The sequence below is a fragment of the Lycorma delicatula genome, chromosome 5 (genome assembly GCF_047948215.1).
Source record: "Lycorma delicatula isolate Av1 chromosome 5, ASM4794821v1, whole genome shotgun sequence".
NCBI classification, from domain to species: domain Eukaryota; kingdom Metazoa; phylum Arthropoda; class Insecta; order Hemiptera; family Fulgoridae; genus Lycorma; species Lycorma delicatula.
In genome coordinates this window covers 144,115,198-144,141,414 of record NC_134459.1, presented here as the reverse complement: position 1 = coordinate 144,141,414, position 26,217 = coordinate 144,115,198, and the positions used below count along the sequence as shown (strand labels likewise).

The 26,217-nt window shown below is 30.8% G+C and overlaps 1 protein-coding gene across 1 annotated transcript in view; it reads left to right on the top strand.

Annotated features, from left to right (window-relative positions):
• Nucleotides 1–26,217, top strand: part of Nf1 (neurofibromin 1) — a 162,794-nt gene that overhangs the window by 54,784 nt on the left and 81,793 nt on the right. The window contains exons 20-31 of the mRNA XM_075367248.1: nt 2,169–2,308; nt 7,947–8,162; nt 8,958–9,074; nt 10,444–10,616; nt 11,433–11,644; nt 13,053–13,312; nt 13,879–13,971; nt 15,803–15,936; nt 18,118–18,292; nt 18,411–18,650; nt 21,545–21,736; nt 24,418–24,540. Coding sequence (XP_075223363.1) covers nt 2,169–2,308; nt 7,947–8,162; nt 8,958–9,074; nt 10,444–10,616; nt 11,433–11,644; nt 13,053–13,312; nt 13,879–13,971; nt 15,803–15,936; nt 18,118–18,292; nt 18,411–18,650; nt 21,545–21,736; nt 24,418–24,540 — 2,075 coding nt within the window. The remainder of the gene's footprint in view (nt 1–2,168; nt 2,309–7,946; nt 8,163–8,957; nt 9,075–10,443; nt 10,617–11,432; nt 11,645–13,052; nt 13,313–13,878; nt 13,972–15,802; nt 15,937–18,117; nt 18,293–18,410; nt 18,651–21,544; nt 21,737–24,417; nt 24,541–26,217) is intronic.

The following is a 26,217-nucleotide window of genomic DNA, read 5'->3' as shown; positions in this document are numbered from 1 at the left end:
CTCCTCGAGCATTGTAAATATGATGGAACCAAATGAGCTAACTCAAAGGATAGTGTTGCTACTGTTGTGCAGGTTCAGATGTCTAGTGTAGTATACATTTATCAGAACGTGCCAGTTATGAGATAGTAGTGAACTAGTAAACACATCATTGTGAGTGCTTTGTGTGTCTAAATTATTGTGTATTACATATTTACAACTTTATACTTTATTTCTTTTAATTAGTCGTTATTTACAAAATGCCTAGAGTGTGTTTAAATCATCCTAACAGTTTTTGTTATGTATGTGGTGAAGTGATGCTCAAGTCCCAAAGGCGAAACCTTACTCCATTACTAAAAAAGTATTATGAACTTTATTTTGGGTGTAAAGTCAGAGAACAAACAGGGGCTGGGCCCCACATATCTGTTGTTTATCATGTTCTAAGCCTCTCACTGAATGTAAAAATGACATACCACATGCCATTTGCTATCCCTATGATTTGGAGGGAACCCAAAGATCACTGTTCTGACTGTTATTTCTGCTTAACAAACATTAAAGGGATTACGTCAAAATCAAAACATACAGTGGTGCACCCTAACTTGCAATCTGTAATGAGACCAGTTTCACACTGCGAAGAATTGCCCATACTAAATCCTCCAGAACATTGTGATATTACATAAAGAAAGCTCAGAGTTTTATGGAATTAAGGAAGAAAAAGAAACAGATTCTGCTAATACAACTTTTGAACAAAGCAGTTCATCTGAGCCTGATTTACTGACTCAAGAAAATCTTAATGATCTCATATGAGATTTAATGTTATCCAAAAATAGTCTGAAATGTTTGCTTCCCAGCTAAAAGCATGGAACCTTCTTCAAAAGAATACAAAGATATGTACTTATCATAATCATCATTTTGAATTTAAAGACTATTTTCTGAAGAAAATGGGTAAATGTTTTGTAATGACATTTCTTCTCTTGTGGAGACACTTGATAATGAACATAACCCAACAGAATGATGCTTGTTCACTGGTTCCTCTAAAGTTAGTTTAAAAGATGTGCTTTTGCATAATGGCAATAAATTCCCTCAGTACCTGTGGCTCACTCTGCTAGTATGAAAGAAACGTATGAAAACTTTAAATATATATTTGTAAAGCTTCAATATGAGGTGTATGCATAATATTTATGATGATTTGAAGGTAATTGCACTTGTTTTTGGTTTGCAGCTTGGTTACAAAAAATACTGTTCTTTTTTTGTGAATGGGGTAGTAGGGACAGAAAATACCATTTCATTAGAAAAGAATGGCCTAAATAAGAATCACTCATTCCTGAACAGAAAAATGTGAAACATGACCCATTGTGTAAGCCTAGAAATTTGAATCTACCTCCGTTACATATCAACGTAGGATTGATTAATGAAGAATTTCGTCAAGGCCATGGACATTACTTCTGGTTTCATGTACTTAAAACAGAAGTTTCCTAAAATTAGTGATGCAAAAATTAAAAAAGGAATATTTGTGGGTCCACAAATATGATCACTAATGCATGATGAAAAGTTTGAGGAACTACAGAATCCACTGGAGAAAGCAGCTTGGCAAGCATTCAAAAATGTTACACTCAGAGTTTTTTGGGAAATCATAAGCCAGAAAATTATGGTGATATTTTCAATGATCTTATAAAAATTTGGGTTGTAATATGTCCTTAAAAGTGCACTTGCACCTAGATTTCTTCCTGAAAAATCTTGGCACGGTGAGCAATGAGCATGGGGTACACTTTCATCAGCAGATTTCAGCTATAAAAAAGAGGTATCAAAGCAAATGGTATTCTAATGTGCTAGCCAATTATTGTTGGACCATCAAGAGGGATGCTCCACAGGTGAAATGTAGCAGAAAATCATTTATTTTCTAGGTGAGTCAAATGTTTAAATATTGTGTAGTTATGAATGCAAAAAGTATTAAAATGTTTGAAATTATAAATACATGTCTCTTGGAAACCTTGCGTGATGGGTAAAAACCAATATCATATTTTACTATTAGAATCACATATTTTTCTTCCTGAGACAAAGAAATTATTTTTTGTTCCCCAGTGATAATTTGTGTATAAGTCTAGTAAGACTTGTTGAATAAAAATTTAGCCTTTTGTTAATGTATAATTAATTTATTATGCTTTTAGTAATTTAATAATCATATTTACCAGGTTATTGTGCAAGATATTAATACACAGTTTATAGAGCATATAATTTTCATAATGAAAAATGTTCTTGAAAAGAAAATGGAACAGCCTTCAGAATCACTTGGATCTACAAGTATCGAAGGCATGATGCTTGCTATCGTTAGGTGAGTCACGTAAGATTACTAATAATTGCTGTTTGTATATACATAATATTTAACAAATTCTTGTAATTATGTCTAACCATCAATGCATGATTGTCTTGCAATCTAATGAATGAACTCTAAAATAAGTTGAGACAGCATGTTAAATTTTCGAGGGAGAGTCAACTGTTCTGTTGGATACTTTTATGTGCCATACTATTACGTGGATGGAAAAACAAGTTCAGATTTCCTAAAAGAAGTTGTTTGCGGATACCGTGTAATTACTGAAAGAAATGAACTTCTGTGCAGTATTTTAAACTGGTTAATGTAATATTGTCTATTATACTTTGATCACCCTGAAAGGTAGTTTTATTTTTTAAGACTATGGGGGTTGATGTCCCCATGGGCCTAGCCTCTGCACCTTTTTTTTCCACTACACACTGAGCTACAGAACACTATACACATACACTACACCAAAAACACTACACAATTTACAACATATACCCTTACATAACTACATTTACAACATTCTATACTATTTCTTCTTACACATACACTTGGTGATGTTGCGACACGTTACAAAGTACAACCGTAACCCAAGGTGGAAACTATCGTGCTGACAGGAGAATGGCTCTATGTAGTGAGTCTCAAACGATGTCCTCTGGGCACTTGGGCAAACCCAGTTGTATTTAGCTCTAGCTCCAGTACGCACATGCTCAGCTGGAGTGGTCCGTTATATTGCTAATATTTGTGGAACCAAAATTTCAAGTTCTCAAACAAATTCTACGATGGTTGGTGGTCCATCTGTAAAAACCACCAAACTTTCACTACTGAAGAGAATTGCAAACCATCAGACCTAAAATATAAAAATATTCGATTTATTGTTCTCTGAAATAATCAGGAAGGTGGCTCCTTTCATAAAGTCTCTCCCTTCCTGATCAGTAAGGTAGTAACTGGTTCAAGCAGTTCTCCCAAGAACATTGAAAAGCTGAGAGACGGACAATATTAATAGATACTGTCAGTGATGAGCAAAAAAAAGTATAAGTGCAGTATGCCATAAAACCTTGAATATTAGCCGAGGAGTAATTTTTTGCTAGGATCTTCTTGAGATGGACGTTAACAAAATTACCAAAGAACTTCATCCCCAAGGTGTTACAGAGGTGAAGAGAATTATGAAACGTCAGAGTGGGATGGAAGAACCCACTCCCTCTCTTATTTTAACTTTCATTCTTCACACACCACCAGAGAAAATTATAGTGGGATACCTATTGGTTAGAGTAAGATCTTATTCATCCCTAACCCACGGCGGTGTTTCCAATGTCAAAGGTATGGCCATACTACAACTTCTAAAAAATAAAAGAAAAGAAATCAAAGATCCAATTGAAAATAAAAAAAATTAATTAAATCAAAAGACTCAACACTGCAATATGTGCTCCAAAAGAAGGCCACAAGGACAGACTGTCAGGAGGAAGAAAAATGTGCAAATTGTCAGAGAACACATTCAGCTCGACCTCAAGATTGTCCAAATTTTAAAGAAGAGAAGGCAATCCTAAAAATCTGTACCAAGTAAAAACTTTCTTTGCCAGCCACCCGAAGAAAATATAAAGAGACACTTAGCTCCCGAAACCTCGTTAAACCAGATGTCTCATTCGCCTCTGCGACATTAAGTAAAGCTCCTGTAAATGGAGGCAACCAATAGTGCGGATCCTGCAGTGAGTGGTAAAAGCTTGTTCAGATCAGATTCTCCCACTCTGTCTTTAATGGCGACCATGACTTCGGACTCAGATGTTTCCATCTCCACATCACGAATATGCACGATGCTTCGTCTGCCAGCCCTGGTCTTCAACTCCACCTGCAGAGTACTTAAACCTGGTAAAGACAAAGCAAACCCCTCAAACTATCGCCCTAGCTCTTTGACAAGCATCCTATGCAAAGTAATGGAGAGACTGGTGAACCGCAGATTTACATGGTCTTTTATCTCCAGAACAGTGTGGTTTCTGACAAGGACGTTCTTCCATTGACAATTTAGTGTCATTGGAAACAGCTATTCAAAACGCTTTCCTACTCGTCACCATCTTCTTTAATATCAGAAAGGTGTATGACGAGGCCTGGTGATGTGGTTTTCTAAACACTCAAAGAATGTGAGTGAAGGGCGATATGTTTGCTTTTATTGGGGGTTTCTTAGATTGTGTCCTTGTTGGAGATTCTCTCTCGGGTAGCGTCATCTTTGAGAATTGAGTACCTCAAGGTAGTGTATTAAGTGCCACCTTATTTTCTATTGCCATCAACAATATTACTATATGTGTGTACAGTCGCCTGTTTCATGTTCTTTATTTGTTGATAGTTTTGCTATATATATTATGTTACGTTCAGCCACAACAGACAGACTACTACAAAACACTATATCTCGCCTTGAAACTTGGTTGAGGGTTACCAGCTTACCTTTTCACCTGAGAAAATAAAATGTGTAGTCTTTTCTTGGCTGTGGGACCCTTCCATTCCACAAGTTTATCTTAACAGAGAGCAAATTGCTATCACCCCTGATGTCAAGTTCTTAGTTTTATTTTTTGATAGCCACCTTACATGGGTCAAACACATAAAAGAATTAAAAACAAAATGTTCCAAACTTTTAGATATGCTGTGAGTCCTTAGCAACACCAACTGGAGAGCCGATCGGTCATATATTTTGCGATCTTATTTTTCCTTAGTTTGTTCCTGCTTAGATTATGGTTGTATCACCTACATTTCAGCATGTAATACTGTGCTGAAGATTTAGATTTTTCATGCTTTTCTCTGTCTTGCTACAGGTGCTTTTAGATCAAGCCCTGTCACTAGCATACTTATTGTATGCGGCGAACCATCACTTTTGGATAGACGCGACCAACTTCTAGCATCTTACTTTGCCCGTCTTAAAGGGCAACTGAATCACCCAGCATTAACCACAGCTCTTGTAAATCCTAATTTAAAAGAGATATTTAAAAAAGATATGAAGACCATCCAAATTATACTGCACCTATGGGTGTACATACCCAGCGGTTACTACAGCTTTAAAACATTGACATACCTTCTATTTTTCTAGTGTATCCCTGTTCATATCCTCTGTGGAGAATCAGCTGTATAAATTTTATTTTTGATCTTACCGTAAACAAGAAACAGTACCACCACTTGTCTTTCAACAAAGTTTTCACCATATTCTCTCTAAAATAAATTCAGTTGCTGTAGTATACATAGATGTATCAAAACAGAATGATATCATTGGATGTACATTTATTCTTTATAGCAGAATCTACATGTTTGGTCTGCCTGATATATATTACAGGTATATTTAGTGCTGAACTGTATGCTATCAATAAGTCATTTAATATCGTTAACCCAAAATACCGTCATATCCTTTTTTGTAGTGACTTATGTAATTCACTCCAAGCTTTAGGAGATTTTTACCCTAGACATCCTTTAGTCACTGAAATGTATAACGTAATCGCTGAATTGAACCATCATAACACATAAATGAGTTTCTGTCAGATTCCTAGCCACTGGAAATTCCAGGTAATGAATGTGAAGATTCCACTGCTAAAGACGCATGTAATCAACCTCCTTTCACCACTTGTGTTGCTACTTCTGATTATTAATAGTATAAAACAGTCTCTTGGTGCAAAGTGGCAAGGTGACTGGATGGCTACTATTGATAACAAACTCCAGCACATTTAAGATGCCATTGAACTCCTCATGCAGAAAAATTCATTGTGAGGAAGGTCCTCTGTTGATTGCAATTAGGACATACCAGAGTCACACACGGCCACCTGATATCAGCAGGACATGCACCCCTATGTGTACGATGCAACTGCCCCATGACTGTGCGCCACATACTTGTGGATTATACATGTTATGCGGCATTGCATCATAAATTTAAATTAACAAAAAAAATTCAGCAAATTTTGGGCAATAAAGGAAATTTTAGACGAAATATTGCTATTTTTACAAAGTGTTAATATTTTACATAAAATTTAAAATTGTGGTATATATTTTTTTCTAGTGCTGTAGAATAATTTTAACATTTTAGTTTTTCTGTTCGTTTTATTATGATTTTTATTATTTTTTTTTTATTCTGTATCCGAGATGAGACCTTTTACACCCTTCTCAGACTATGTTAAATTTATTGAATTTTATTTAAATTTTATATATTTTTTGTTTTTTTAAAATAAATGTTATCTTATTAAGTTTCCCACTGTAATAGTTGTAAATTTTTTAGTGATATTAGTTTTTAAGTTTTTCAGTGATATTTTATCTGTCTTATTAGTTGTAAGTTTTAGCTTTTTAAATATTTTAGTTTTTAACTTAGGTTTTTACTTTTTTATATTAATGTTTTAAGTCTTACTGTTATCAGAGTTGGGGGCCCTTTACACCACTCCTCTTGGATTTTTTAAACTTTTTATTTTTAGTTTTATTGTTATTTTTAATTTTATTTTTACAGCTGTGATATTAATTTTAAGTGTTTTTAAAAATAAATTTTTAGCTGTGATATTAGTTGTAAATGTTTGTCTATTTTTTTAGTTTTTAAGACTTTTTTTCTTACTATTTATTTTCTTTTATAAAATTTTGTTCTGGGTGATGATAACGCCAAAGCGTTTTTCACCCTCCAAAAACACAAAAAAAATCTTAGATCCAGTTTCCTAAGTTTTGTGGTTAAGAGGTGTCCTTGTGGAGAGGTTGCAGATTTGGTGTCCAGTACTTTTTTGTGATTCATTATTTTTTTTAAGTATATATGAATATATATTTTATTTTTTGTTTTGTTTTACATGCACATATTACATTTTTCTTCAGTTATTTTTATGTGTAACTTTGGTACATCTACAAAGATATGAAATTAAATTTGGAGTCCTTCTACACTTTTATCATGGCCTCTACTATGAATACTTATTCAGAATTTTAAGCCAAACAAGAGTTACATTTTGCCAGTAGTAAATGAAATAAAAGATATACATAGTATTTTATTTTTCTGTCATGTTTTCTGAATTTAATAACTGAATAAGTTTATTTGACTGTAAATACCATTATAAAATATATTTTTTTAAGTAACAATAAAATGTTTTAAGTACTGGGCCGACCTTCGTGGCGCGAGTGATAGCGTCTCGGCCTTTCATCCGGAGGTCCCGGGTTTGAATCCCGGTCAGGCATGTGCCACACCTGACCGGGCGGTCCCGGTCACCCAGAGGTCCCAGGATTTGCTACAAATCATTCATCTCATCCTCTGAAGAATGCCTAACGGTGGATCCGGATGTTAAAGAAATAAAAAAGTATTGTAAAAAAATCTGTACTACAGCAAAAATATTTTTAGCTCTTGCTCATTTATTAAGTTTATTTGCACACAGTTCAAGAAATTTTAACAGTTATAAAATAACTTTTTATTCCCATTTATTCATTCAGAAATAAAGATAATTCTGTTTATTTCTTGTATTTTTTCTCATTATTTTTATGTGTATTGCTGTATTACTTGAATACAAATGCATATCTATGTTAAAGATATAATGAGTCATAGAAAGGTAACTGTAATTGATCAGCTTAAATTATAACATAAAAATAAGTATGAGGTTTGTTTATAATTATATAATAATAGTTAATAGATTGAAATTTTAATAAAAATAATAACCACTTTTTTTTACAGATATGTTAGGCATCTAGACATAACTGTTCATGCAATACATATCAAGACCAAACTTTGCCAACTAGTAGAAGCTATGATGAAACGTAGAGATGATCTAGCATTTAGACAAGAGATGAAATTTAGGAATAAACTTGTTGAATACCTTACTGATTGGGTAATGGGGACTTCTCATCAGATTGCACCACCGAGTTCAGGAGATGTCAGTGTCATTACTAGGTGAGTTAATATTCTAATATCATTAATAATGTTTTAATCGTGCATTTTCCATTCTTGAAAAATCAAACAGGTCCCAGAACCTTTTGTAGTTTTCATGACATTTAATGTAAAACAGAAGAATTCAGTTTTGAGAAACATGTTTTTTTAGGTTTGAAGTACAGTAACATACAGGGTCCTGAAAACCTGTATTTTCTTTGAATCTCTTCTACAGCCACAAAAAAATAGGCATATGGTGTGCAGTTTTAAGGTAATGAATAATAGGACCCTTGCTTTTTTGAATAAAATCTATCCAACCATTCATAGCCTTACTTCAAGAGGATAAGCATGACTGCTGGTTGCAACAGGTCACCGCCACTTGCCATACATGCTCACTCTACTGGAGATGCTACAGGATATTCTCAGTGGAAGAATCATTTCTAAAGAATTGCGGCCACCAAGATCCCCTGATCTGACTAGTCTAAAACTTCTTTCTGTGGGGTTTTTTAAAAGAAATTGTTTGTAATAGCAATCTATACACCCTACAAGAATTGATGACAAACATTACCAATCCAACCAGGAAATAGACAGGATACAACTAAGTATTTTCAACACCTTCTGTAGATTATTATTTAAGTGTTCGTCAATAAACTATTATTTATAGACTAAACTAAGTGATAGGACCTTTGTTAAGTTAAACACCCTTAATAATGATATAGCTCACACACCCCCCTCTCTCTCACTGTGTGTGTACGCACACGTGTGAAATAAACTTTTAATTACTAACATCAAGATAATTTTTGTTAATTTTTTTTATAGGGACTTAGATCAAGCCTGTATGGAAGCCGTAGCTGCACTTCTTAGAGGACTTCCATTACAGCCTGAAGAATCTGATAGAGGAGACCTCAAAGAAGCAAAAAGTCAGCTTTTCTTGAAGTAAGAATTGTGTAGCCATGATTTAAATTTAAAAATTTATAATAATTTTTTTAAATTGGTAAAATTATATTTTCCATAAATATTATTATAAGATAAACCATTTCAGACTAAAGTGATGGCTATAGATCCTTTAGTTATTAATTCTGTGAATATTAATGGAAATGAAGTAGAACTTGTAGAAAAATTTAAATATCTTGGAGAGATCATTACTTGTAATTGTAACGAAAAACAAAATTGGACTGAAAGACTTAATAAATTATTTAAAGTGCTAAAGTAACCAAAAATACTTACTGTCACATCGGCGCGCGGGTCACAGCGCATGCTACTGAATCGTACGAGGAGTACTGACAGAGCGGAATCGGCCAATACGCAGCTGATTCGAAGAACACGCTAGATTAATTAATTTTTGTCATATAGTAATAATTATTTCCCCATCGATAAAAAAAGCGTTTTCGAAAGGAAATTTGAAGAGAACACGATAGAAATATTAAAAACTTGATACGTGGGGGGGGGGGGCAATTGTTAAAAATTGATTTAAACATTTTAATTGTTGATAACAATTTCAATTTGTAAATAATTTTTTTTCAAGTACTTTTTTATTAAAGCTCGTTCTTTTACCTTTAAAATGAAAAAAAAATGAAATCTGTAGCTCAAATAGAACCAGAGTTATGATTTTTTTTTAAATATACTACAAGCCAAAAATCACCAAATTCTTAAATTTTCAATCCTTTCTATTTTCCAAAAAAATGAAAAGAAAAAAATCCTTGAATAGGTATATCTTTTTTTGTCGTATAGAACATGTAAAAAAAGTTTTAGCTAAATCAAAAATGTGTCTGTCAATTTTCGACCAAATCTGTACGTTTTGTAAAAGAATGCCCCATATGCAAGAATTAAATTTGACTTACGAAGATTTACTTAATAAATCCGAAAAATTAAAATTTGTTATTAAAGATCCGAATACCAACTTTAAAGTAAGAACTTTTAATTATACAAACAGGGTTTATTGAGAAGAGGATCGTAAAGCAAGATCATTAAGAATGACTAAATATTGGGAGAAAGTAAAAGCTAAGGCCAAAAGATCGGCAAAAAAGACTTGAATTATTCTGACTAAAATGGTCCTTTGCCGCCTTAAAAGTAAAAAAAAAGAAAAAAACAAAAACCCATTTCAGAACCATTATTAAGTGTTTAAAAAAATTAAAATTTTCTTTCGTCTTGTTAACTTTCTTGCTTTGGCAAAAAAATGCCATTTCTTTCTTTAAATATATCAATCATGACTAAAGCTAATGATAGCACCTAACAAAAAATAAAAATTATCAAAATGGTTGTATGATTCTTTTTTAATAATTATTTCATTAAATACTGTTTACAGGTATTTCACATTATTTATCAACCTTTTAAACGATTGCACAGATGCCCAAGATTTAGAAAAAGATTCAAGACAGCGAGTGGGAGGGAAACTAAATACATTAAGAAATGCAACCATACAAGCAATGTCAAATCTACTTTCAGCTAATATTGATAGTGGCCTCATGACATCAATTGGTGAGTTAATTATTATGTTTAGAAAATTTAAAGTTAAGTTCTAAATTTTAAATTATTTTTAGCCATAACAATAATGGCATTGTTATTTTGTTGCGCTTTATTATCAAAAAACAGAAACATGAGATATTGACTATTTCTTTTACTTTAAACTAGTTATTTCTGAATAGTGATTTAATTTATTTACATAAAGTGAATAATAATTTAAAGTAAGGTATAACTCTTTTATCAAAAATAATATTTTTTATTAGTTTATTCAGTGTTAGTTCAGAGGCTTTCTTTTTCCTGTTTAGCCTCCGGTAACTACCGTTTAGTTAATTCTTCAGAGGATGAATGAGGATGATATGTATGAGTGTAAATGAAGTGTAGTGTACATTCTCAGTTCGATAGTTCAGAGGCTGGCAGAACATAATGCACCATTAGGTTTATTATTTTATTTTAAAATGTACAATGGTGATGTTAGTTTAATTAAATTACAATAAAAAATTGGACACATAATGTGTTAACTATTTAATAAGGATAAATAAAAATACTGCAATTTTAACAATCAAATTATGCACTTGTAAATTTCTATTGTATATTATAATTCTAACTATGAAGATTTTCTTAATCAATAATATATGTCTTGAACCAAGCAAAAAAATAATACAGACTATTGTCATACTCAGTTGAAATTGTAGCTACAATCTGACAGAATGCTACACATTTACTTCATGGTTTTATCAAAAACTTGATAAATATTTTTATTTTTAAAGTGTTATATTTTATGATAAATTTTTCCTGAAAGTGTATAACAATTTTATTTTTACTTGGTTGTAGAATTGGCATATAACAGAGATTTGCAAACTAGAGCGGCATTTATGGAAGTGTTAACAAAAATTTTACAACAGGGAACTGAATTTGATACGCTCGCAGACACTGTGTTGGCAGATAGATTTGAACAGCTTGTACAGCTTGTTACCATGATAAGTGATAAGGGAGAGTTACCAATTGCTATGGCTTTAGCAAATGTTGTCACCACTTCTCAAATGGTCAGCTTCAATTTTTATTTTATTCTGCTTGTGTTTATGCATGCATATGATTGTATACATGAGAATTATTTGTTTGAATTTATCAAGTTTTGTGTATTTGTCTGTTATCAGAATTATAATGTCTTCATCTCATTCCTAAGGTTGGTGACTACAGTTTCTACCATTCCTGTCTTGGCCTACCTTTTATACATTTTCCCTTTGTCATTGCCTCAAGCAAAATAACTAATCACCTTGAATTGTCATAATAGAGTCCCTGTTAAACCATCACTGTTAACAGTCTTGAAATGTGTGTCATCTCATATCATATAGAGCAGTTGATATGCTAGCTTTTATTTAAGCTTTTGACTTATATGGTTGATATCATCTATTTTTATTTTGCCAACAATATAGTCACCTGTTCAAACTTAAACTTATGGTATTAAATTTAAATCATTTAGAAAGTTCGTTAATAAGCATAATTTCCATTTTTTACTTATAAATTTATGTCCTTGTTTTAGATCTAAATATTTCAGGTTGCTACTCCCTGTTATATGTTTTTAGAATAACTTAAAGGATTTTGCTTTGACTAGAACTGAGATTTTGCTATTATCTTGTGATGCCAATCTTCACTTCTTTGGATACAGCCAGACACCACAAATGAAAAAACAGATATTGTAAATGAAATAGACATATCCGATGACTAGTTTCAGTTTCTTATGTTACTAAAAAAAAGTTGGCTGAAAACAATGATGATGTAGCCATTCTAATTTATTGTAAGCCTGTAGACTTTAAATACATTTAAGCAGCCAATTTCCGTGGAAGCTTGCAATGTTTTTGTGGTTTAATTGTTCCCTTCATATCAACTTCTCTATATCCTTGAATCTCATCTTCCTTAATTTGGTATCATTCAAATCAGATCGGATGTGAACTTGACTCCATCTAATTTGCTAGAAAGACAGTAGCCAATGTAATGTTACGATAGTTGCTTTGTTGAAGTCAGTTACATGGTGATTCTGTCTATGGACTTGGATTTTATAACTTAAATTGTACAAAGTCCCGAATAGTGGTTGAGATATAAAATGTTCAAGTAATGCACCTTTTACTCCATCAGTTACAGTTTTATTTAAAGCAGTCAGAACAAATTTTTTTTTACATAGACAAGAAAAATATTTATTTTCTATACATACTTAATAGTAAGTTGCACTGTTATTTTTCCTGTTTCCAAAACACTTCCAGTTGGAGTATTTTTTTTGTAGTTGAAATCCCATTAAGAATAGTTTTAGATTTTCCTGATCTACATAATATCAGTAACAATTTTTTCTTAATCAAGAAGTTGTGTCATTTAGAGTACAATATTTGTTATTTTTAATGTTTTATTTTATTAATTTATAATGCCATCTTAATTTTTCTTTATTTTTTTATTGCATAGGATGAATTGGCAAGAGTATTTGTTACATTATTTGATGCTAAACATCTCCTTTCACCACTGTTATGGAATATGTTTTATAGAGAGGTAGAAGTGTCAGATTGCATGCAAACTTTATTCAGAGGTAACTCTCTCGGATCAAAAATTATGGCATTCTGCTTCAAGATCTATGGAGCATGTTATTTGCAGACTCTTTTGGAACCATTGGTTAAACCACTTATTGAAGGTGCTAATCAAATTAGCTTTGAAGTGGATCCTGCAAGGTTTGATCAGCTTTGTTTTTTTCTCATGATTAGTTCTATTTATTGTATTTTCAGTTAATTATTAAATATTACATTAAAACTATCTGTAATTATTACCATTTGTTTGTTGTTTTCAATATTGTTTCTTGAGATTAGTCTAATCATGAGTTTAATGGTAGAATGGTACAGTCAGCTCATTAAAAAAAAAATTGTTTTTTCAAGTTTCTGTTGTGGTGATATCAGTCTTTTATGTGCAGCTATAAATTATACAACAATAATGTAGATTGCAGTGATTAAATTTGATTTTTTTTTAATTTTAAATTTTTTCTATAAATTTTTAGATGATTAACCAGTAGTATTTAATAAAAAATTCTAGAGCATTTTTGTAATTTTATGCAGGCATAAATAATTATCATCTTTATCACTGGGGAAGAGCTAAATTTTAAGATCCTTGAAATGTCAAGAAAGTACTACAAATTTTTATAATTTGTAGTAGTCAAGTAACAATTTTGTAATTTTAATTAAATGGCTTGGAATATCTTTTATAGAGGAATTTTTTTACATTATATGTTTTAATTTTATTATAGACTTGATCCTTCTGAGAACATAGAAGAAAACAGACGAAACCTCATTGCATTGACTGAAAAGGTGTTTACTGCTATAGTTTCTTCAGCTGACAAGTGAGTTTTCATTTTTTTTTTTAAATTAAAGAAGGAAATTATCCTCTTAGCCTATTCTTGTTTTATATAGGGAAAAGTTTTAATCATTGCTGCTTAGCTATAGTTAGATTTTATTATTACGTATCTCTGCTAGCTGTCAGATTTTCACTTAGCTGAATTTGTTGGTAGATTTTCCACTTCATTTTTAAACATAATATGTGCTAATAAGCTCTGAAGTATATGTTTTATCTTACTGACTTTTATCAGAAATAAATTACAGGTACCTCACATCTTGATGTTGTATACAGTAATTGAGTTCAAGTACATTTTATAAAATACATCCCTAATTGTATTCATAAAGAAGGAAGTTAAAAGATCGAGGTCAGATTCCATATATTCCATTAATTAACTTATGTATCCATTGTACACTCAGTTCGTTAAAATGGAACTATAAAGGTTATAGAAAAAAAAAAATTAAAAATTAATTGAATTATCACAACTGCTAAATAAAAATTTATTGGACTTGACCTTATGCTAAATTGAGTAAATTAGATAAATATGTTCCATAAATGGTAATACAGGTTCAGTAAAATGATCTCAATGTTTTGATGTCATGAATAAAAAAGGAATTAAAATTAATCATTCATATTTTTAATGTATTTTGTAAAAAGTGATTGTTATAGTATTTTATTTCATGTTAATTCCAAATCACCCACTGTTTCTCATCAAAGTTTGCACAATCTTTTACATACTTAATGTTCTCCCTCTGAAATTTCTCACAGCTCAATCAGCTACTTCTTGTGGCATGGACAGATTCTTGCTGAATAGCAATAAATTGTCAATATCAATGTCTGATTTCTTGCTTGAATTCAGCAGTTGAGTGTAGTAGAATCATACATATATTATCTTGAGTTAATCTACAAAGAAAAATATATGGATGCATGTTCAAAGAATAGAAGTCATTCAGAAGGACAGTCATATGGTTACATTAAATTCAATATGTATATTATGATGTTATGTAATTTTATAACTAGAGCTCAATGTATTTTGAGGTCAATAAATTTCTAATAAAATTATGCCACCGGCCATACAACAAGAGCTTTTGTGGATGTTACCAGGAGATTTTTTGCCTAATCACATTTCACATTGTGTTGAAATTCTATGACTTGCTAAAACCCTCAACCTTTGAATGTACAGTTTTTATTTTGGAGGTAAAAAAGATTCATATTTAAAAGTAAGATAGCAAAAAAGTTAAAATATGTCAAATAGAATCCACTGGCTGATCAGTCATTGGTCTTGAGTACAGTTATATAAAAATAGTGTTTTGTGAAAATTATCTGAATAAGTCCAGTGATGATCAAACCTAATCTCATGTTGAGTTAATAAAAATTATAAATACATCAGTAAAAATACAAAACTGTGATAAAATTTAATAATTACATGTAATATCTATAGTACTTAAAGATTATCAAAGAAGCATCAAGATAAGTTTTCATTCTACAATATAAGAATAATATAAGGATACAATGTAAGTTTTCAGCAGGATAATAAGCTTTCATTAGAGAGTCCATTGAAGAATGAGTTCTTGAATATGTTAACATTATTAATTCAAATCTGTAACTAAAAATGTTTTGTAAAAATTGATTGCTAAAATTCCCAAAAATGCTGCCAGCCACGAAAATTGTAATAATTTTACTTGGATTTTAAATTATTGATAGCAAGATTAAAATCTTTAGAATGGGACCAAATATGCATTTCAGCCTAAAAGGGAATTATTGAATTCATTCACATGTTTGTTTTTAAATTATGTGTGTTATAAAATGTATAATGTCATTTGGTTGTATTTTTTTAGGTTTCCACCTCAGTTGCGTAGTATGTGTCATTGCTTGTATCAAGTGTTAAGTAAGCGCTTCCCTCAGGTACCCCAAAATAATATTGGAGCAGTTGGTACAGTTATTTTCCTTAGATTCATCAATCCTGCCATAGGTGAGTGAAAAATTTATTCAGAATGCTAAGTTTGTAAACATGCTTATTTCAGGGGTTGTATTTGACTGATTTTATTGATTTTTGCCGTAACATAAACTGTTTTATATATAAAACGCAAGAAATATTTCCTTTATAATCTTTAGTTAAAATTAATGTTGAGCATCTAAATTTTATGAGCTATCATACCCTATGAATAGGTTTAGCCTTCATATACGTTATTTAAAAAATAATTTTATTATACTCAGTGTCTCCAAAATATTAGTCTTAAAATTGTTTCTTTTGCTTTGTTGTGATCTTGGTATTTTCTAAATAAAATATTTTGCGTATTTCATTTGAAGAAGGTACAAAATTTATAGAAATAAATTAATATTTCAAGTGGCATTGGCTTTATTCAGCATTTCAACAACAAATTTTATTAAAATTGTTAAAATCTTTTTTTTACATTAATGCCATTAGTAGTTGATGCAGCTAGTGTGCAAGTTCCTGCTGCAGTAGTTGTTCCAAGTCGAGTCATGAGTATGTGCAGTAAATGTTTAAATTCAATAAAGTTCTCTCAGTAGCATGATGAATATAAAACTTATTGAGAAAAAATATATATATTTACTTATTTGTTGTGTATAAAAAATATTTAGAGAGGCTATTTTTCTTGATTTTAAAAAGACATGACAGGGTATATCATAATGTTCTACTAAAAAGTTATAGTCAGTTGGGTTTTCAGATGACCTGCTAAACCTCCCGTCAAAAGTTATTTGAAGGTCTAGTATGTCAACTTAAAAGTTGAATTATCTAGACCATTAGATACTAATAGCTCTGGGGAGCAACTCTGGCCCTCTATTTTTTCTCCTTTTCTTTTTTGTTTATTAATATAATTAATTTTTATGTTTATTGTTTCCCAATGATATAAATTTGTTGGTCAGTCAATTGTTATGTTATAGGTTGCTTCGGATTGATAATGATAATGTAGCTCCATGAAGTTTAATTGAGTATGAGAATTAAATTGAAATAAATGTAAAATATTAGTTTTCATTCATAAACCACAATATAATAATTACAGAAAACATTAATAATTATAGTTAAACAATAGAAAACAATAATAATAATAATAGAGACAATAGTCTCTGAAATAAAAGACCTCTGAGTACTGCTTAATCCCTGTCTTATGTACAAGAAACATTTATGCATCAAATAATAGCTAAGTCTTATAGAAATTTTGTTTTCATGGTGAGAAATATAAAAATGCCCTTTCATAATGGTGTCATAATAAAATTATACAATGTCAGGAGTGTACTTTAGGAGAGAACAGTCATATGGAGTTTTTATCAATAGAAGTATATTCATGAAATTGAGATTATTCAAAATACGTTTTTAAGGTGTCTGTACTCTAAAAAAATTAGAGCACCCTGTCCTTTCTGCTATTGAAGGAGCACTTCAGGAATATATTCTGTGTTAATTATTTGCTAATTAGTATAAAGCCTTCTGCTTGATGATAATTTATAATTTATTTTTTAAATCAGATCGATATTCCTGCCATAATTAATGTAATCAAATTTTAATTTGTGCAAATTTGTTGCTTTATGTTACTTTTAAAATTCATTTTTTATGCATATGTGCATGTTTATTGAAGTAAGTAAGGATTTAAACCCGTTTGTAAATAGTTACTCAAAATTTGTAAATGAGTCATAGGTTGATTCATTTTCTTTTTCTTGTTTGTTTGCGTTATTGTTTTTCAATTATTTTAAATTGTTTTGTTAATGTGATTTTTTAGAACTTTTTGTAAGCCTCTACAGATATGTATGTATATTTCATTAAATAAAATCTTATGACCTTTAGTTTTTTTTCTCTGAAAGTTCCTTTCAAATTAGAAAACATAAAAAATTATTACAAAGGGAGGACAAAATTTTAAATCAATAAGTACCCATTTTTCAAACCTAGGTGTCAAGTAATTCATTATCATAAAGTTATCCATTGACGCAAGTCTCTTGCAACATGTTCATTTTTGAGCTGTTTTTAGCACATATGTTGTTTAAATTATTTATACATTTAACTTTTTTTCAAGTTGTCTTGATAATGAATTAAGTTTTTTTTTTAAGTGCTTTATTAAATATTGATGGTATATTATTAATTAAATCTGTTAATTTTTATTTTATCTATTTTTTTTTTTTGTTTTATTTTTTCTTTTAGTTTCACCTCAGGAGATGGGAATTGTGGAGAAAACAGTGCCACCAAATGTCAAGAGAGGCCTGATGTTGATGTCAAAAATTTTACAAAATATTGCTAATCATGTTGAATTTAGTAAAGAACAACACATGATAATGTTTAATGATTTTCTCAGAGCTCATTTTGAAATAGGACGCAGGTATTTAAAAAATAAACTTTGTTTATGAATATTGTAATTTTTATTGAAGTAACTTTAAATTTAGCTTGATTGATGGTTACATAAATTTAGTTAATTGTATTTTATTTTTCTGTTAAAGGTTCTTTATTCAGATAGCATCTGATTGTGAAACTGAGGACCAGGGATCTCATTCGATGTCATTTATTAGTGATGCAAATGTGTTAGCATTGCATAGGTTATTATGGAATCATCAAGAGAGGATTGGTGATTATTTATCCAGCAGTCGTGATCATAAAGCTGTTGGCAGACGACCTTTTGATAAAATGGCAACACTTTTGGCTTATCTTGGACCACCAGAACATAAACCTGTGGATTCCAAGTAATTAAAATGTTTTCACAAAAAAAGAAATTCTGTATTGAGAGTATTTGAAGCATATGAGGCGTGGTTCAAAAGTAAAGGCTGAATGAGAATAGTTGAAAAAATGAAAAATTTATTAATTTCAAATACTTACATATTTACTTTATTTTTCTACATAATTACTATCTCTTTCCAAACACTTTTGATATTGTAAAACAAGCTTCTTCAAACCCACTGTATAAAATTCTGCCACCTGGGATTGGTAGCCACTTTTGCAATGAGATTTTCAACTCCTCACTTTCCTTGAATTGTGGAGATGCAAGCCAATTTTTAGGTGTACGAAGAATCACTAGCCGCAAGATCAGGACTGTGAAGGAGAGGATAAAAAATCTCCCATCTGAATTTTCTAATTGTTTCTGCTGTGCATTCAGTTGTGTGTGAATGTCTATTAATATGAAGAAGAGCAATTCCTGATCTCGGCATTCCCCATCATCGGTTTTGAATGGCATGACCCAGTTTACAAAGTATTTCACAATAGATTGTGAAGTCATGAATGTTCCAGGTTCCATAAAATCAATCAAAAGCATACATTTTTGGTCCCAGAATATGGTTACAATCATTTAACTTCAAGACTGGGCTTGTTTGAATTTGTTGGTTCAGGTAAACTGGAATGATATCACTGCATGGATTTTTGTTTCTTTCAGCATTAACGTACAAAATCCACATTTCATCATCAGTAACAATATGGGAAAAAATTTGTTTCTATCATGGTTTTAAAGCGGTCAAGAAAAGCATGTGCAGATGTCATTCCCTGACTTTAGTTAGTGCTTCTCAACATTTTCAGCCCCTATCATGTACATAGTTTGATAGCCTAGAGTGTTAGTCATTATTCTTAATGTTGTTTTTGAAATTTGCAGAAATTTTAGAGAAAGTTTGCTAATTGTACAGTGATGATTTTCTCTCACTTTTGCATTCATTTGTTCAACAAAATCTTCAGTCCGGACATTAGGCCTCCCACTCTCTGTTAATCTGGAACATTTAAACAGCCTTCCTTAAACTCATTACACCATTGCCTCACTTTTCCTTTACCCATTGCTGTAGACCCATATGTTTCACAAAATTGGCTGTGACTTTCAGCAGTATTACGTTCTCTTGGATTAGAAATCTGATTGAACTTCACAACTGGCAGGATTTGTTATTGTTACACTCATTTAAACAGTCTCATAAAAGCAAACAACAATGAACTGACAACACTGTGGTGGTTACTTTCCCAACACTTAAATCTACTGTGCATGTGTGAACCAATCAGTGCAACAATTTTTTTTACATAGAATAAATAAAGATTCATTCAACATGAAAATACTTTTTTCAGTCAACTTTTAGGGAAGTTAACTATAAAGTAAATATAGATGTTACCAAAATTGTGGGTTTTGGTCCCCATTCATGCAGTCATGTTAGTGAGTTTGTTACTGTGTATTGTCAGAGTAATCAACTAAGTAATGAGATAAACATGACAAAATGAAAAAAATTGGGTAATAAAAATTTAAATAATACAAAATATAGAAAAGTAATTGAATTGAATGGCTCGTTTTTGCTGATATTTTGACAAAAGTAGTAAATTAGTCATAAAGTGGTAAATAGTAATAGTCAATAGCAGTCCATGTATTAGTCATAATGTTGAAGTATTCAGCTTAATAAATCTTTTTTTAAATTTTTTCTGCATTTGCTAAGGTATTCTTTTAAGGTGCATCAGTAATCAGTAATTTCAAAGAATATTAAACAAGTGTGTAATTTTTACCTCTTTAGATATGTAACTAAAATTGACTCGAACAGTTAGCATTAATGTGTTATTTGTTTTTTATATTTATGTGTGTTTCGTGGTAATTTGAATGGATATGAAGTAAAGAGATTATTTCATACTTTTTATTCTGTTAGTTGCTGTTTCATAAAAAATTGCTTTTATTTTATACAATAACAAATTATACAATTTAACATATACATATATTTTTTATGTCAATGAATGAGCTGCCTACAAATGTAATAATACAGAATTTCATCAATTGAGAAATGTCTTGCGATTTTTAGACCAATTTCTTTTTTATAAATTATTGGATATACTCATAAAGGGTCTAAAATGTCATATAAATTGATAGCAGACTCAACCAGTCTGACAAGTAACTTGGACCTTTATTTTTTCTTGATCTTCAATTATAATTTACTTTGAGAAATAAAAAATAATTAAGTTATTAAATAATAATCCTTAATGTAAATAAAAAAGGAAAATAAATTACATTTGATCATTTATTGACAGCTATAAATTTGATGTTTGAGGTTTAAGACTACGAATAAAAATTCATCCTTTCATTAATTGTTGGATCATTCATCAGTTTTTGTTGAATTAAATTTTTTTAGTGCAGAACTTTTCCAATTGTCCTAATTAGTTATTCTTATTATTTAATGTTTATTTTTGCATTTTTTATATCATGCAGTGAAGAGCACCCACCCTAACTTATTGTTGGCACTTTTTTCCTAATAATTGCACCCTTAAATTTTCAGGATGCCATTACCTGATACATTTCTTTTGTTGCAGGCCCAGCACAAGGATTGCAATTTACTTTTTTACTAGAACACAATATTATTTTTATCATTGTTGTTAACAATCACCAATATCTCTGAATTACTTTGTATATCCATTACTGTGTGGTTCATAAAAGCACAAATTAACAGAAACAAATTAGATTTCTGTTTGTTTATCTAGTTTAAACTAATATGTTTTATACATTTTGCTGACTAACCATGAGTTTTGTGTCTACCATTACCAGTGGGAACAAGACCCACTTACATTTCCAGATAAACAGGAATTAATGAATTATTGACATCTTAATGTAGATTTGGTTGTTTTTCCTCTTTTACAGTGTTTTGTTTACTACATACACAAGATGGAATTCAATAAATATGTCTGGAACAAATTTTGAAGAGGTTATGGTAAAACATAATATGCATGAAAAAGAAGAATTCAAGTGCATTAAAAATTTAAATATATTTTATCAAGCTGGTACATCTAAAGCTGGCTATCCAGTATTTTATTATATTGCTCGTCGTTACAAGTTAGTATCTTTACATCATTTTCAAATTTTTATCTACATGTTATTTAAGTAAGATATATCTTTCTTTTTCTAATTACTGTACAAGCATTTAATACCTACTTTTTATATGTGAAAATATAATTTTTTAACCTAAAAGTTGATGTAAATTGTGTATAAAGATTCATTGAAAATATTTTGTGTTTAGCAGCAAAAAAATTGGCAAATTTGTCAACTTTTATTAAAGCTTTTGATTGGATTTTACAGAAAACAGTCGATATCAATTAAAAATTATGTGGTCATTAAGCATGGTATTATTACACTAGCCTCTAATAAATGCAAAGAGCATGAAACAAAACTAAACCCAGCACCTTGTTACTTCATAACATTTAATTTACTTGATGTATGAGAATCGTTTTAATAAAAAGTAAAAAATATTACTTTTTCAATTCATCTGTGAAGTTTTACTTTTTCATTTATTTATTTTTTCTTTGTTTATGACAAAAATAAAAACAAACAGCAGTCAGTTATTTAATTGTAATTCATTTGACACAACTTCTGAAAGACAAGATATAAGTTAAATTTAAAAGATATTATTTTTAATTTTATTTTTTTATATACTTTTATGTGTTATAATTAACCTTATATTAATTAATTAATTTTTTATTTATTTATTTTTTTAAATATCAGTATTCTTTTAAAAGAATTCAGAGAAGCGATAAAAAGTTTGCTTGTAAGCATGAGCTAAACTGTAGAAGATGTGGGAATATGTATTATTGTTTTTCCTCAATATTTAAAATAATATTTTTTTTGTTTTTAAAATTTTTTAAGAATTTTATTTTTTATTAGAAAACGTTTTGAATATTAGAATTATTTGTTATTAAATCACCTGTATAGATTAATGAGAATATTTTTTGTTTAAAAAATGTTTCCATTCACTTATCTGAACAGAACTTGCTATGAAGAACTTCCCCCACAAAATAAAAAAGGATCTTTGAAATCATTTGATAAAGAGTAGAATTTGAAAATAGAGTAGTTCTATTTCGGAGGGTTCTATTTCCTGTGAGTTCTCACAGGACATTTTTCATAATGTATTCTATTCTTTAAAATAATGGTAAAAGTTCATAAACATATATCCTAAAATGCTTTGTTTGCAAGATATGGCTAGTGAAGGATTTCGCTTGGATTTCAGCTGTCGTACTGAAATTTTTAGGACATAAATTAAAGGGCAGAATTAATAATCTGTTATGATTTTTAACTTGAAAAGTAGAATAAAACAGGTCCCAGAACCATATCTGCAGTAGTTTTTATTAGAAATCTGGGGTGAAAACCAATAAATTGATGTAAAAAAATCCTGTGGTTTAACATACAATAACTTTACTGAAGAAGCAAATTTCACTCGAGAGGACATCAACAATTTATTCAATAAGCATACATGGGCAGAAAGAAGTAAATCCTCATGAAAAGGTAGAAGGCGATTTTCAACACTGATTTAGCATCAGTGTATGTATGACTTGGCCTTCTTCACAATCAGCTGTTTGGACTATTCATATTACCTGGCCGCTTAAATGCTGATATCTACTTGTACTTTTTTCAAGTATTGCCACAGCTGCTTGATGATGTTTCTCTAGTACTGAGACGTAAAGTATACTTTCAGCACAATGGCACATCTCCCCACTTCTCTTGTGCCATATCTACTCTCTTAATTCATCATTTCCCTGAGAAATGGATCGAATGTGGAGCTCCACATTCCCGGCTACCAAGATTGCCTGATCTAACACCTTAAACATTTTGCGTGTGGGAATGGATGAAAAATATTGTATCAAAAAAAAATACATTCTCATGAGGAATTAATTTTCCACATTATGGATACAGCTGAGCAACTTAAGGACAGTCCTGAATAACTAAAAAGAGGAACAAAATTAGTACAGTAGCATGCCAAAAAATGTGTTGAAAATGGTGGGCTCATTTTTGAACATTTATTATAAACTGGCAATTTGTTCGAATGTACTGTTCCTAAATAAAATTTGAATTTTTCTAACTTTATGTTATTCAACTTACACTATTTTGTTCAAAATTAAATTCTCTATCAAGTTTTGTCTAAAAGTTTTATGTGTTACCCATTTAACAAAGTTATTGTACATCAAACATAAAAAAGAGGGTTTTTTACTTCAGTTAATTGGATTTCACTCTAGATTTCTCAAAAACTACTAATATATCATTCTGGAACCTATTTTGATTTTTCAGGCCAAAAACCATAAGATATCACTAATTCTGCCCCTTAATAACATACAAAGAATTGCAATATGACCTCATTTCACCATTGGGGGGGGGGGGGGGTCTAAAAAACGAGTGAAATCTTTCACTAGCTGTAACTTTCAAATGAAGTATTTTAGGACATATGCTTGTATGAAATTTTTTCCATTATTTTCATGAGTAGAATAGGTTATGTCCCAGGAGAACTTCATGATACACCCCAATATAACTTATTATTATTACATATAATAATTCAGTAGAATAATTATTGAGTTATAATAGTATTGTAGTCTTAAAGTATTATTGTCTGTAGAAAATGCTTTTTTTATGAATTCTAAACTTTGCTATAAAATTCTTGAATATATAAGTTTGTTGAACCACTTCAATTAATGCTAAAAGATTTGATGTGGTTATATTGATCCAAATATTTTGTTTGTCTTTTTTCACAGAATTGCTGATACAAACTCAGATCTCCTTATTTATCATGTAATTTTGACTTTAAAACCATTTAGTCATTCACCATTTGAACTAGTAGTTGATTTTACTCATACGTGTGCTGATAATAGATTCAGGTATTAAACAGCTTAAATTTTGGTATTAGTCTGTAAGATGTAATAAACTGTTAAGCAGATCTTAAGGTAGTAGTAGTAAACAAAGTTAAGAATTCAAAGTTACTTATAAGCAACAGTTTTATTAATTTTTATAATCTGTTAGTCATTTTAATGACATTCATGATGACAGTCATTTTGATGACTTTTGCCAACGATTTGGAAGCTTGAATATAATTTGTTCATAAAATATTTGAGGATGAGTTATCAACCAATTGCACACATGCTTCTCAACGTTTTCATTGTTTTCGAATCATTCCCCTCCAAGCAAATCTTTCAAGGGTGCAAACAAAAAATAGTCACACGGGGACAAATCTGGACTGTAGGGAAGGTGGTCGAGGGTTTCTCAGTGCATTTTTTCTATTTTATCCCTTCGCAAAATCATGGTGTGTGGCCTGGCATTGTCATGGAGAAGGATGACATCTCTGATGGGCATACCCTGTCTTTTGTTTAAGTAGGTGACTTTTGTTGACTGTAGCTGCTGACAATAGTAAGCCACATTTACTGTTGGTTGATTATGGAGAAAATCAGTGAATAAATCTCATCATGAGTCAAAAAAAATCGTTGTAAGAACTTTTCCAGCTGAATGATAGATTTTGGCCTTCACTGGGAAGCCCCTCATCCTTCCTTTGCCACTCCTTACTCACCATTTTTGAGTGTAAAAATGGACCCGCATCTCAAAAAATCATCTGCTTTTTGTTGAAATCAATTCAGAAGTCTTGCAGATCTCCAACCTGATCTGTTTTTTATTTTTGGTCAACAACCTTGGAACCTGTCAAGCACAATTTTTCTAAAACCAAGATGATCATTGATAATGGATTGAGCATTCCCATAGCCTGATACTTCTTCTGATGTTATTTCTTTAACAGTGAACCAGCGATCACCTTCAGTAAGCTCTCAAACACACAGATGTTGTCAGCTGTGAGAGTTGACCTTGGGTGTCGTTCATGATTTTCATTTTCTACACTTTCTTGCCCACTCTGAAATTGTTTGGTCCATATACACTTGGTTCTGGAATAGTGTAGTGTCCCCAAACGGTACCTTTAAATGATTTAAAATTTTCACGGGTTTAATACCTTCATTAGATAAAAACTTTATGATTATATGCTGTGCAACAGACGATGGAACCTCTTGCACATTCTTGGCTGTACTGATAATAGAACAGAGCAGAAGGGCTAACCAAGCTGGTCCCTTCTCTCTAACACACTGAACATTAACCACCCACTCCACCATCCAGCTCAGGACTGCTTGCTGTGTAGAATAGCAAAATTACCTTTATTTGCTTCACCCTCGTTTTAAAAATAGATCCAATCATACAGTTATCTATTACAAATTTTAAGTTTCTGCAATATTTATCTTCAATGAAGATGAATTGATTTATCTGTGTATGCTGCTGATAAATCTTAAAATATCTGGATATATGAGGTAGTCAGTACTAGAAATACAATGCTTAAATGAAATGTAAATACTTTCGCAGTTACCATAACTATAGAAAGTTGATTGGTATTTATTCCTATTGGAACTTATTATTAGCATATATACAGTTAAAGCAGAATAATTGTTCATTTATACAAGTAAGAGTATTGTGCTTGCCACCACATTGAATACACATGGTAGGATTTTTGCCCCTTTTCTTACTGT